We start from the raw sequence: 13,725 nt of genomic DNA, 5'->3' as shown, positions 1-13,725 counted from the left end.
TGACCAAACCGAAAGATGGATTGAAGAAATCAACCAACAACGGCATGTAATACACCTTTGATACGATCAAGACTGAAGAGTTCTTTGATTTTCTTCTTGTGGAGAAATTCTTATCACTTCCTTTTGGTCACAAAATGCCTACCAAAGAAGAGTTGAAAGGAAAGGAATACTGTAAGTATCATGATCTTTGGTCGCATCATACTGTTAGTTGTTAGGGTTTGTGAAATATGATACAGGGAACTATCAAGAAGGAGACTATCAAATTTCCTGACAAGGAAACTATGTTGATAGAAGAGGATCCGTTCCCACCCATAGCACCAGTCAATGCGGTCAAGGCTGACTTAAGGAATATGCTGAACAAAATTCAATGTGAGAGGAAGGTCAATCGAAAAAGGACTCAAAGGCTTGAATGGAGATCGAAAGGTATACACAAGCCAAAGGATGTGTAGATTTTCCCTACACAGAGATATCCATCAAAATATTTTAGTATAACCATAGCCCAAGGTATGTCATTCCTCTTAAAATTGACCATGATGGAAGATGGAATCGGGTGCAACATAGAAAGCCCCCTTTACCATTAACTCGGACTTAGAAACATAGACTGTAGAGGTGGAATCTCATTGCCAAGTACAGAATTGAAGCGTTCAGAGTAGCAGGTCATATAAAAGGATGGGAGCCGTATTATCCAGAGCAACATCACCAGAAATTCAAAGAAGTTCATCACTCGTTCAAACGAGATGGATCCAAGTATTTGATGAAGGTGGAATATCAGGCTCCTCCAGTCAAGTCCATTAAGCAAATCTGGATGACTAAGCCCAAACCAGAGGTGGTCAAACCTAGAAAGTATCCTGGCAGACAAGCAACTGAAGATACTTAGTCCGTGGGTAACTCTTCTAATGAGGTTGGTCATATTTTTTATTGTTTCACAATAGGAACTATTCCTGTTAAATATCAATGCAGTGCGATCATATTACCGTTTGCATATCAAGCACCTGAGACTTGCAAGCCAGACAAGTCAGTTAAATGTAAGGGAAAGGTGTTGAGAAGAGTCAAAGTGCGGTTATTATCTAGACCGTTGACGAAGATAAGCCTAGGCGGGTATTTTTGAGAAGTCTTCCCACGATATGACCCAACACATCCGCCCATTGTACATTCAAGCTCAAATGAATTGCCATCCTATCAGAAAGGTGCTAGTGGACAATGGGTCAACTATTAACTCAATACGAATTACAGTCTTGAGTTCACTGGGCTGATAGAGGACGATCTAATCCAACAAATGTCACAATGGCAGGGTTCACTGGAGAAGTCACCAAAGTAGTAGGAGTGCCTCCAGTTCAACTGATTGTAGGTAGTAAGACCTCTTTGACTGCATTCTTTATCATTAACTCTCAAGCCAATTATCATGCATTACTTGGAAGGGATTGGACATACACAAATTGGTGTGTCTCATCTTTTTTGCATCAATTTCTGCTTTTTTGGAAATACAATGATGTGGAGGTAGTATGGGCAAATAGAAAGCCGTTCAAAGCCAATGCAGACAATGTATAAGCTGGTTATTATGATAAAGACATAGGACCGATAAAGTTTTTCGGTCATACTAATGAAGGAGGTCCAAAATATCTGTCTGCATCCAAGACAGAATTCAATTTTGTTCTGAAAAGTGCAAGAGAGATGCCCAGGCCAAAGGCAATTGTGCCATATAAGTCGACCTCAATTCTGATCATTGAAGAAGTTCCTTGATGTCTTTCTCCCAGAAGAGAAGGGCATTGTGCTGGCCGTAGTAAAAAAATCCCTGAAGTAGGCTGCACTAGATAGACTAGCAAAAGATCAAGTGTGGGAGCAGAACGGAGCATAAATGATCTTTGAAGAAGAAGAGTTGGTGCCTAAAGGTGATGAGATTTAGATGGATGATTTAAAGAAGGTGCCACCAAAGTTAGAAGATTTGAAAGCTGAAGTGCAGGATCGTCTAGAAGAGATCAACTTGGGCACGAAGGAGGATCCTCGTCCTACATACATCAATAAACTTCTACACAGTAATATGAAGGTACAGATAATCAAACTACTAATAAAGTACCGAGATTGTTTTGCTTGGGATTATAATGAAATGTCAAGTTTAAGTCGTGATCTAGTCCAATACAGTATCCTTACTGCAAGCCGATCAGACAAACTCCAAGGCGATTGTCAATTAAAGTGGAGTTGAAGGTTAAAGAGGAAATCCAAAAGTTGCTCCGAGCAGGCTTCATATGACCAGTCAGGTACACTGAATTGTTGGCTAACATTGTACCGGTGGTTAAGAAAAATGAGAAAATTAGAATTTCCATAGACTATAGGGATCTGAATGCAGCTACACCTAAGGATGTTTACGTGATACCTGTAGCGGACATGTTGTTGCCCAGAACAAGCTACTGTATGTGATGGAAGTTACGTCGAATATTAATAGATTATTCTGGCTAGAGAAGACACCCATAAGACTGAATTCAGGTGTCCTGGGCTCTTGGTACCTATGAGTACATAGTAATGCCCTTCCGTCTGAAGAACGCATGCACAATACATCAAAGAGCGATGAATGCAATCTTTCATGATATGATAGGCTACTATATTGTAGTCTACATATATGACATTATAGTCAAGTCCAGGAAAGCAGAAGACCACATTAAGCACTGGAGGAAAAGTCTTGAAAGGATGAGGATTCATCAATTAAAGCTCAATCCACTCAAGTGTGCTTTTGGAGTCAAGGCTGGAAATTTTCTAGGCTTTCTTGTACATCAAAAAGGAATCGAGGTTGATTAAAATAAAGCTAAGGTTGTCATAGAAGCTAAAGTCCCAACGTCTAAAAAAGAGCTTCAACGGTTCCTAGGCCAGGTAAACTATTTGAGAAGGTTCATTTCTAACCTAACAGGAAAGATCAAGGACTTTTCAGACTTGCTGAAGCTAAAGGCTGAAGAAACTTTTAGTTGGAAGGAGAAGCATCAGCAGGCTTTTGAAAAAATTAAGGGATATTTGAGCAAGCCATCTGTTTTGGTTCCTTCTGGACAAGGAATCCCGCTGAAGCTATACCTGTCAGCATCTCACGATTCTCTAGGCTACTTATTGGCGTAGGATAATCTAAACGGTTAGGAGTAGGCCATCTACTATCTGAGCAGATCGTTGATCGAAACTGAGATTAGGTATTTTGCTATAGAAAATCAACACTTTTCTTTAATCTCGACTTTGACTGCACTAACAATCAGGCAGAGTACGAAGCTCTTCTGATCGGACTAGAGATCCTGAAGGAACTTGGTGCATAAGAAATCTATGTTTTGGAGGATTCACAACTGGTCTTGAATCAATTGACCGAAGAGTACAAGTGCAATAGCCTTGCACTAGCACCATGTTATGTTGTAGCCGTTCAGTTACTTGCTGAATTTGAAGAAGTTACTCTCAATCAATTGCCTCGAGAAGATAATTGGGAAGCAAATGAATTAGCCCAGACCACATCAGGATTACGAATGTCATCAAATCTTACACACAAGATTATTTTAGTGGAGAAACGTTTACAACCGTCAATCAAAAAAAGAGGAATGCCAGTAGAAGTATTGAATGTAGACGATCTAGCAACTGACTGGAGGGAACCGATTATGGAGTACTTGACCCCCAACTTCAAGACGCCTAGAAACGTTAGAGTGTAGGTTCAAAGCTATGTCCTAATCGAAGGTGAATGTTATAGGAAGGGGTCTGATGGGTTGCTTCTACGGTGCCTGAATTTCACAGAAAGCACAGAAGTACTGAGACAAGTACATGAAGGATTGTATGGGGCTCATCAAGCTGGAATCAAGATGCGGTGGTTGATAAGATGACATGGTTTTTTCTGGCCAACCATCCTGAAACATTGCATCAGATATCCAAAGGGCTGCAAGTATTGTCAATGTTTTGGAAGCATTCAAAGAATTTCAGCCACTGACATCCATCCGATTGTCAAGCCATGGCCATTTCGAGGATGGGCCATTGACATAATTGGTACGATCTATCCCACTACTTAAAAAATCATGGGTTTCTCATGGTTGCAACAGATTATTTCATGAAATGGGTTGAGGCTGATCAGGCCGAGGTAAGTAACAAGGTCATCATCAGCATGTTGGAGAAGATGATGGACGATAATCCTAGAGTCTGGCAGAAAATTCCCCCAAAAGTCGTGTGGGCATATAGAATGACAAAACAGTCAAGTACTGGCACAAGTCCATTTTATTTGACTTATGGACATGATGCTATGCTTCCAATGGAGATTGCCATTCTTTCTCTAAGGGTGGCAAGACATAACAGCTTCACCGTAGAGGATTATTCAGAGGCAATGGTGATGAAATTGGAATAGCTAGAGGAAGACCACATTTAGGCTTTCAATAGAATGTTGGTCTAGAAGAAGAAGATTGCTAGAGCTTACAATAAATGGGTAAAGAAGAAGACCTTTCATGAAGGTCAATTAGTATGGAAGGCTCTCTTACCATTGGGTACCAAAGACTGAGAGTTCGATAATTGGTCACCTAATTGGGAGAGACCTTTCAAGGTTCACAAAGTGTTGAAAGGAAACTCATAATGGCTCAGCAGTCTAGAGGGTCAATAGTGCAGAAAGTTTATCAAAGGCAAATATCTCAAAGGATACTTTTCCACTATTTAGGAAAGGAATCCTTCTGTACAAGGATAAATGTAGTTTGGGCCAACATATGCACCAATAGCTTATCTATTGTTAGAAAGGCTATGTATCAAGGAAAGACAAGCTATATTAATAAAGGCCGAATTACGGCCAGCAATTTCAAAATTATCCTAGTTAAAGGCTAAACCATGGCCAACAATTCCAAAATAAGGCTGACTTACAGCCAATAGTGCCAAAATACAGACTGACTATGGTTTGGAAAGATTATTATAGTCATCCAAAATAAAACTGTTCATGTAGGGAAATCAAGAGATTTAACGGCTACCCATTGAGCAGAAAGTGTTGCCAGCTGCTGCTGTATCTGTTTCTGTTGGGCATTTCCTTTCTGGACTGCAACATAGGAAGGCCGAATATGATCAACAACCAGCTTCAACCTTGTTGTGTCCACCAGTCTGGTAGCAGTCAAACCTTCAGGCTTTTCCTTCAGGTCAAATGATTGCTTCTTCAAATCTTCAATTTGTTGTTGTAATCCTGCAATTGTTTCTTGTTGGTTAAGAATGATCTGGCATAAATTAGCATCCTCGTCACGAGAAGCTTCAATTCTTGCTCTCAAGTCCTTAGCTTGTTTGCTAAGTTGGGAAAATTGATCCAGTCCTTCAGCCAAGCTGGAATTTTCTTCAGATAAGCATTGGAAAAAGGAGATCATGGCAGGTAGATCGTTGGTAAGGCATATTAGCTGGTCTCTAAATGGGGCCGCTAGGTTGGGATCATGAAGCAGTACCCTTGCAGCGTTTAGGTAGGTGTCAGAAACTTTAGCTGTCATGGTTTACAAGTCAGTGGTCAAGTTTTCTTTCAAGAACTTGGTTGCTGCTTCAATTTCTTCTGTGGTTGGAGGGCCAACAGGAATAATTTCAGGAGCGATAGAAGCAGATAGAAACTCAAAGTCTAGATCGCTTAATGGGTTCTCAAATTCCTCAAGGTTCACTGTCTCGATAATGCGAAAAGGGGCATCACTTTCAGAAACCTATAAGGAAAATATACGGATTAATATCAAGAAATTACACATGGGTAAGCTTAGAGAATGGCTGTATACATGTGAGATAGAGCTGGCTCGAGGATGAACAGAGGAAAGAGGATCAGCGTGGTAGAGTCTTAGTGGGTTAATCTTTTCTTTCTTAATAGGACGATTGAGACTGAATGAAGAGAATTATTGAGTAGCAAAGGCCTCGTTACCAGAATCCAACGTTTCATCTTTGGAGACATGAAGAGAGGAATAAGGTGATTGGTTTTCGCCATCACTCTCAGAGGATTCACTAAGATCGATGGGCTAGCCGGATGATTTTCACAAAGTAGGCCTGGCATGCAGACGGGTCGATCATTTAGTTGCTAGTCTTTGGCTTCTTGTGAGGGGGACTAGAGGGTGCATTAGGAGTCTCTATCATAAATAGACTGCATGTTAGAATGCAAATCAGGCAGAAATAGACAGAGATCAAGAAAGTCAGGCAATCATGTTACCTTCAGAGGAGTATGTATCTTTTTCACCTACAATTCTTACAATAGTAGTAGATGCGGGAAATTTCTTTGGCTTGCTTTTGCCACCAGAATTGAAAGGTTTTGCCTCTTGAAGGTCTATGTGGAGGAGGTACTGTAAATGAGAAGGAATCTAGCATTTGGTCATTTAGGATTTGTTGTTCAATGATGGTTTGATTGCAGCATGGTTTATGTTGGAGTCATCCACAGGAAAGTCAATCTAGTCAAGGCCAATTCTTTTAGAGAAGCAATAAAACAAATGGCTTAGCCGGTTAGCAGACATGTTGTATAGAAAAGAAAAGTTGAAGTCAATGGAATGATCACATGTGCAAGTGGCCATGAGTGCACCATAGGAAAAATAGCTAGTAGGAGGGACGTATGTCGCAGAACGAAATTCAGGAAAATAATTGAAAGCCCAGAGTGGCAACAACCAAAGGAGGCCGCCGTATGGAGGATTGAAACCTGGCAAAGGGTGAGTCAAATTGGCCATAACAAGGTAAAAACGGGCTAGTAACATCGAGCCTAGGGCAATATGTGTGCCTTGGGCAAGGGCTTGTGCAATTGGACGATATTCCTTGGTGGGTTGGTTTCCTGACACATAGAAAACAAAACGGCAGAGGAAACACCATAGGAAAGCTATATGTTCGTCAATACCTGGGTCACCAGAAAAGTAGATTCTTGCTTTGAAGTAAGAATTACACTTCAGGACGACATCGGAGAGTTAGAACTCTGGGTCAATTGGAGCAGCAATCAGGTGAGGAACTCTAGTCTAGTGACTGGCAGACTAGTGAGTGCAACAAAATCTCGAAGAGTGACAATTTAAGGCATTCAGTAGGTTTTCCACAAATGGGACCTCTATCATTGATAAAGCAATCAAGCGGTCAATCCCTGTTGAAGCCCAGAAATCAACAAAAGTGGGAGCCAGACCATCGATCCATTCTCTCCAGTTATCAAAGGGCTTGGACCAGGCACGATGTTTGACAATGGAGACCACAGAAGAATGATGAAAAGGGATTTCCTTTGTGTCTTAGAAAGCCAAGGGCGTGGAAGGGTTTGCGTTGCTCGAGGCTATAGGGAAGTAAATGTTTTGGGAGACTGGTTTAGGAGAAGAGGCTGCCATGGTTGGAATGAAGAAAGAAGGAGGAAATTTCGAAGTCTTAGGGTTCAACTGTGATGGAGATATGTTTCTCTAGAAGAGTCCAGGGCTTAAGAGAAGTGTTCATTGCAAGGGCATTTAGGTTGATCTAAAAAGCTGTAAACGGATGAAGTTGCAGTAAATACGATCAATTTGAAATTTGAATTATCTACACCAATTTAGGATGAGGTCTTAACATGATTGGCGCGGGGGCTAAATGTTTACACCATATTTGTTCAGGCTTATAGGTCGACCTAAGGTCAGAATGTGGGCTTGACAGAAGTGTTAGAGGTTGGGCTGCAATTCGATTGCACGGGCTAGACAGAGTGAGGTTATTTGGGCCGAGCTTAGTTGCATGGTATTTGGGCTGTTAAGTAGTGATTTATCTGGCCCATATTAGGTGCAAAAGCATGGAGATAAGATCAGTTATTGGCTTGTTTCTATAAACATGAGTTTGTTCCTACTTCCAAGGAAGTTGGTTGTCTAGTTGCCTATTATCATACGTCCCTCCTGCCAGCTGCTTTTCCTACGGTGAACTCATGGCCACTTGCACCTGTGATCGTTCCTTTGACTTCATCTTTTCTTTTCTGTACAATATGCCTACTGACCTGCCAAGCCATTTGTTTTATTGCTTCTCTCAAAGAATTGGCCCTGACTGGCTTGACTTTCCTATGGATGATTCCAACATAAACCATGCTGTAATCAAACCAGTCTGGGCCAGTTTCCTGGTATGCATATATCTTCACCTTGGAGTTACTTTATCTTATCCACGAAATCCCACTTATGGCCTGGAACTATACATTCCTTAGTACTGGTTCCGTCAGTTTGGTTTCACTCATGGCATTCCCGAATTGCCTCTCAAGCTCTTCAACCCCCTGGTCATCCTCGAGTATCCATCACTTTCAAGAATACCATCATTGAACACCAAATCCTGAATGACCAGATGCTAGATTCCTTCTCCTTTACAGTACCTCCTCCACATAGACCTTCAATAGGCAAAAGCTTACGATTTTGGTGGCAAAAGCAAGCAAAAGAAATTTTTCCCGCATCCACCACTATTGTAAGAATTGTAGGTGAAAAAGATACATACTCCCTTGAAGTTAACATGATTGTTTGGCTTTCTTGATCTTTGTTTGTTTCTGCCTGACCTGTATTCCAACCTGTGTCTATTTATGATAGAGACTCCTTATGCACCCTCTAGTCCCCCTCATAAGAAGCCAAAGACTAGCAAATCCTCAAAGAAAGTTGCTGCCCCTAAGAGTTCTTTTCCAACTAAACGATCGACCCATCTGCGTGTCAGGCCTACTTCGTAAAAATAATCCAACCAACCTATCGATCTTAATGAATCCTCTGAGAGTGACGGCAAAAACTTATCGCCTGATTCCTCTCCTCATGTCTCCAAAGATGAACTGTTGGATTCTGATAACGAGGCCTTTGCTACTCAATTTGTCTCTTTGTTCAGTCTCAATCGTTCGATTAAGAAAGAAAAGATTGACCCGCCAAGACTCTACCAAGCTAATCCTCTTTCCTCTGTACATCCTTGAGCCAACCCTATCTCACACGTATGCAACCATTCTCTCACCTTACCCATGCTGAATGTCTTGATATTAATCCGCATATTGTCCTTATAGGCTTCTGGAAGTGATGTCTCTTTTAGCATTATAGAAACAGTGAACCTTGAGGAATTTGAGGACCCATTAAGTGGTCTAGACTTTGAGTTTCCGTCTGCTTCTATCGCTCCTAAAATAGTTCCTGTTGGACCTCCAACCACAGAAGAAGTTCAAGGTGCAACCAAGTCCTTGAAAGAAAACTTGACCATTGACTTGCAGGCCATGACAGCTGAAGTTTCTGACACTTGCTTAAATGCTGCAAGGGTACTACTTCGTGATCCCAATCTAGCGGCCTCATTTAGAGACTAGCTACTACGCCTTACCAATGATCTGCTTAGCATGATCTCTTTTTTCCAACGTTTATCTGAAGAGAATTCCAGTTTGGTTGAAGGACTGGATCAATTTTCTCAACTTAGCAAGCAAGCTAAGGACTTGAGAGCAAGAATTGAAGCTTTTCATGCTGAGGATGCTAATTTATGCTAGACCATTCTTAACCAACAAGAAACAATTACAGGATTACAACAACAAATTGAAGATTTGAAGAAGCAATCATTTGACCTGAAGGAAAAGGCCGAAGGTTTGACTGTGACCAGACTGGTGGATACAACAAGGTTGAAGCTTGTAGCTTATCAGATCCTATCTTCCTATGATGCAATCCATAAAGGAAATGCCTAGCAGCAACAGATATAGCATCAGCTGGCAACACTTTCTGCTCAATGGGTAGTCGTTAAATCTCTTGATTTTCCTGAATGAACAGTTTTATTTTGGATGACTATAATAATCTTTCCATACTATAGTCGGTCTGTATTTTTGAACTATTGGCTATAGGTGAGTCTTATTTTGGAACCGAAGGCTGTGATTCGGCCTTTAACTAGGATGATTTTGAAATGTTTGGCCGTAATTCGGCCTTTATTAATATAGCCTATCTTTCCTTGATACATAGCCTTTCTAACAATAGATAAGCTATTGGGCCATATGTTGGCCCAAACTACATTCATCCTTGCACAAAAGGATTCCTTTCCCAAATAGTGTGAAAGTATCCTTTGAGATATTTGCCATTGATAAACTTTCTGTGTGGTTGACCCTTTAGACTGCTGAGCCAATATGAGTTTCCTTTCAACACTTTGTGAACCTTGAAAGGTCCCTCCCAATTAGGTGACTATTTACCAAACTGTCGGTCTTTGGTACCCAATGGTAAGATAGCCTTTCATACTAACTGACCTTCATGAAAGGTCTTCTTCTTTACCCGTTTATTCTAAGCTCTAGCAATCTTCTTCTTCTGGACCAGCATTCTATTGAAAGCCTGAATGCGGTCTTCCTCTAGCTATTCCAATTCCATCACCATTGCCTCTGAATAATCCTCGGTGGTCAAGTTGTTATGTGTTGCCACTCTTAGAGAAGGAATGACAATCTCCATTGGAAGTACATCATCATGTCCATAAGTCAAATGAAATGGACTTGTGCCAGTACTTGACCGTATTGTCGTTTTGTACGCCCACACTCTAGGATTATCATCCATCATCTTCTCCAGTATGCTGATGATGACCTTGTTGCTTGTCTTGACCAGACCGTTGGCCTGAGCGTAGTAAGAAGTTAAGTTAATTAGCTTGATTCCAAAATCTTCAGCAAACGATCTGAATTCTCCCCCAATAAACATGGTACCTTGGTCAATTGTAATTGACTCAGGGATGGCCTCATAGGAATGGCCTCAACCCATTTTGTGAAATAATCTGTTGCAACCACGAGAAACCCATGATTTTTAAAAGAAGTGGGATATATCTTACCAATTATGTCAATGGCCCTTCCTCGAAATGGCCATGGCTTGACAATCGGATGGATGTCAGCCGTTGGAATTCTCTGAATGCTTCCAAAATGTTGACATTGTTTGCAACCTTTTGCATATCTGATGCAATCTTTCAGGATGGTTGGCCAAAAAAAACCATGTCGTCTTATCAACCACCGCATCTTGATTCCAGCTTGATGAGCCCCACACAATCTTTTATGTACTTGTCTCATTACTTCCATGCTTTCTGTGAAATTTAGGCACCGTAGAAGTAAGCCATTAGACCCCTTCCTGTAACATTCACCTTCGATCAGGACATAGCTTTGAGCCTGCACTCTAACGTTTCTGGGTGTCTTGAAGTTGGGGTTATTCAGGTACTCCATAATCAGCTGCCTCCATTTAGCTACCAGATTGTTTACATTCAGTATTTCTATTGGCATTCCACTGTCTCTGATTGACTTGGTGTAAACATTTCTCTACTAGAATAATCTTCTGTGTAAGATCTACTGACATTCGTAATCCTGATATGGTCCAGACCAATTCCTTTGCTTCCCAATTATCTTCTCGAGGCAGATGATTGAGAGTTACTTCTTCAAATTCAACAAGTAATTGAACGACCGTAGCATAGTATGGTGCTAGTGCAAGGATGTTGCACTTGTACTCCTCGATCAATTGTTTCAAGACCAACTGTGAATCCCCCAGAACATAGATTTCTTGTGCACCAAGTTCCTTCAGGATCTCTAAACCGATCAGAAGAGCTTCGTACTTCGTACATAGACTGCACCTCTTCGTCTGGAACTTCTACTGTCTGGTGGTCGGCCAAAAAATCTACCAAGGCCTGACCCTTGACTGCTTTCTGAGGCTTTCAGATCAAAGTGAATTATGTTAAAGCCAACGACCACTTGCCTACCCTTCCTTTCAAGAGTGGCTTTGATAGCATGTATTTCAACAAATCGATCTTACATACAGTGTCGACTTTAGACATGATTAGATAATGTCGGAGCTTTGTACAAGCAAAATAGAAAGCTAGGCACATTTTTTCTATAACAGAATACCTGATCTCAATGTCGCTCAATAAGCAGCCTAGAGAATCGTGAGATACTGACAAGTATAGCTTCGGTGGGATTCCTTGTGCAAGAGGGACCAAAATAGGCGGCTTGCTCAAATATCCCTTAATTTTGGCAAAAGCCTACTGATGCTTCTCCTTCCAACTAAAAGTTTCTTCAGCCTTTGAACCATTGAAGCTCTTTCTTGGACGTTGGGATTTTAGCTTCCATGACAGCCTTAGCTTTATTTTGATCAACCTCAATTCCTCTTTGGTGTACAAGAAAGCCTAGAAAATTTCCAGCCTTGACTCCAAAAGCACACTTGAGTGGATGGAGCTTTAATTGATGAATCCTCATCGTTTCAAGACTTTTCCGCAAGTGCTCAATGTGGTCTTCTGCTTTCTTGGACTTGACTACAATGTCATCGCTGTAGACTGTAAGAAAGTAGCCTATCATATCATGAAAGATTGCATTCATCGCTCTTTGATATGTTGCGCCTGCGTTCTTCAGACCGAAGGGCATTACTACGTACTCATAGGTACCAAGAGCCCCAGGACACCTGAATGCAGTCCTATGAGTGTCCTCTCTAGCCAGCATAAACTATTGATATCCGACCTAACCGTTCATCACAGACAGTAGCTCATTCTGGGCAACATCATCGATCAGCATGTTCACTACAAGCATCACGTAAACATCATTAGGTGTAGCTGCATTCAGATCCCTGTAGTCTATGCAAATTCTGATTTTCCTATTTTTCTTAACCACCGATACAATGTTAGCCAACCATTCAGTGTACCTGAATGGTCGTATAAAGCCTGCTCGAAGCAACCTCTAGATTTCCTCTTTAACGTTCAACTCCACTTCAATTGAGAATCGCCTTGGAATTTGTCTGATCGACTTGTAGTCAAGATAGATAGAAAGCCTGTGCTGAACTAGATCACGGCTTAAACCTTGCATTTCATTATAATCCCAAGCAAAACAATCTCGATACTCTCTCAGTTTGATCATCCGTACCTTCAGATTGTTGTATAGAAGTTTACTGATGTATGTAGGTCGAGGATCCTTCTTCGAGCCCAAGTTGATCTCTTCTAGAGGATCCTGCATTTCAGCTTTTGAATCTTCTAACTTTGGTGGCGCCTTCATTAAATCATCCATCTTAATCTCATCACCTTCAGGCACAACTCTTCTTCTTCAAAGATCATTTCTGCTCCGTTCTACTCTTACATTTGATCTCCTGCTAGTCTATCCAGTGCGGCCTGCATCTAGGCTTTCCTGACTGCGGCTAGCAAAATGACCTTCTCTTCTAGGGAGAAAGACATCAAGGAACTTCTTCAATGATCGGAGCTGAGCTCGGCCTATATGGCACAATCGTCTTTGGCCTGAGCATCTCTTTTGCTCTTTTTAGAACAAAATTGAATTCTTTCTTGGATGCAGACAGATATGTTGGACCTCCTTAATTAGTATAACTGAAGAACTTTATCGATTCCATGTCTTTATCATAATATCCATCTTCTACATTGTCAACATTGGCTTTGAACAGCTTTCTGTCTGCCCATATTACCTCCACATCATTGTCTTTCCAAAAAAGCAGAAATTGATACAAAGAAGACAACACACACCAATTGGTGTGTATCTAGTCCCTGTCAACTAATACATGATAATTGGCTTGAAAGTTAATGACAAAGAATGTAGTCAAAAAGGTCTTACTGCCTATAGTCAGTTGAATTGGCAGTAGTCCTACTACTTTGGTGACTTCTCTAGTGAACCCTGCCATTGTGACATTCGTTGGGATTAGATCATCCTCTGTCAACCCAAGTGAACTCAAGACTGTAATTGGCATTGTGTTGACAATTGACCCATTGTCCACTAGCACCTTTCTGATAGGACGACCATTCATCTGAGCTTGAATGTACAATGGACGGAGTGTTGGGCCATATCGTAGGAAAGCTTCTCGAAAATCACCCTTTTAGGCTTATCATCGTCAATGTTCTGGA

General features: G+C 41.2%; 1 protein-coding gene across 1 annotated transcript; it reads left to right on the top strand.

The window, feature by feature from the left end:
• The first annotated feature begins 3,560 nt into the window (after positions 1-3,560).
• Positions 3,561-4,348, top strand: LOC119985511. Its single transcript, XM_038829800.1, has 3 exons — positions 3,561-3,664; positions 3,751-3,773; positions 4,050-4,348. Exons 1-3 carry the CDS (start codon positions 3,561-3,563, stop codon positions 4,346-4,348), a joined length of 426 nt encoding a protein of 141 aa, XP_038685728.1.
• The last annotated feature ends 9,377 nt before the right edge of the window (positions 4,349-13,725 follow it).

This window comes from Tripterygium wilfordii, chromosome 19, assembly GCF_013401445.1.
Source record: "Tripterygium wilfordii isolate XIE 37 chromosome 19, ASM1340144v1, whole genome shotgun sequence".
In the NCBI taxonomy this organism is placed as follows: domain Eukaryota; kingdom Viridiplantae; phylum Streptophyta; class Magnoliopsida; order Celastrales; family Celastraceae; genus Tripterygium; species Tripterygium wilfordii.
Note: the sequence above shows the minus strand (reverse complement) of the source record. Positions and strands in the feature narration are given on the sequence as shown.

Excerpts from the sequence above, each read along its gene's own strand:
- LOC119985511 (XM_038829800.1), top strand. The coding sequence starts at position 3,561 with ATGCCAGTAGAAGTATTGAATGTAGACGATCTAGCAACTGACTGGAGG. Across the intron at positions 3,665-3,750 it reads ACGCCTAGAAACGTTAGAGT|AAAGCACAGAAGTACTGAGA; the intron begins GTAGGTTCAAAG and ends TGAATTTCACAG. Across the intron at positions 3,774-4,049 it reads GCACAGAAGTACTGAGACAA|ATTATTTCATGAAATGGGTT; the intron begins GTACATGAAGGA and ends TGGTTGCAACAG.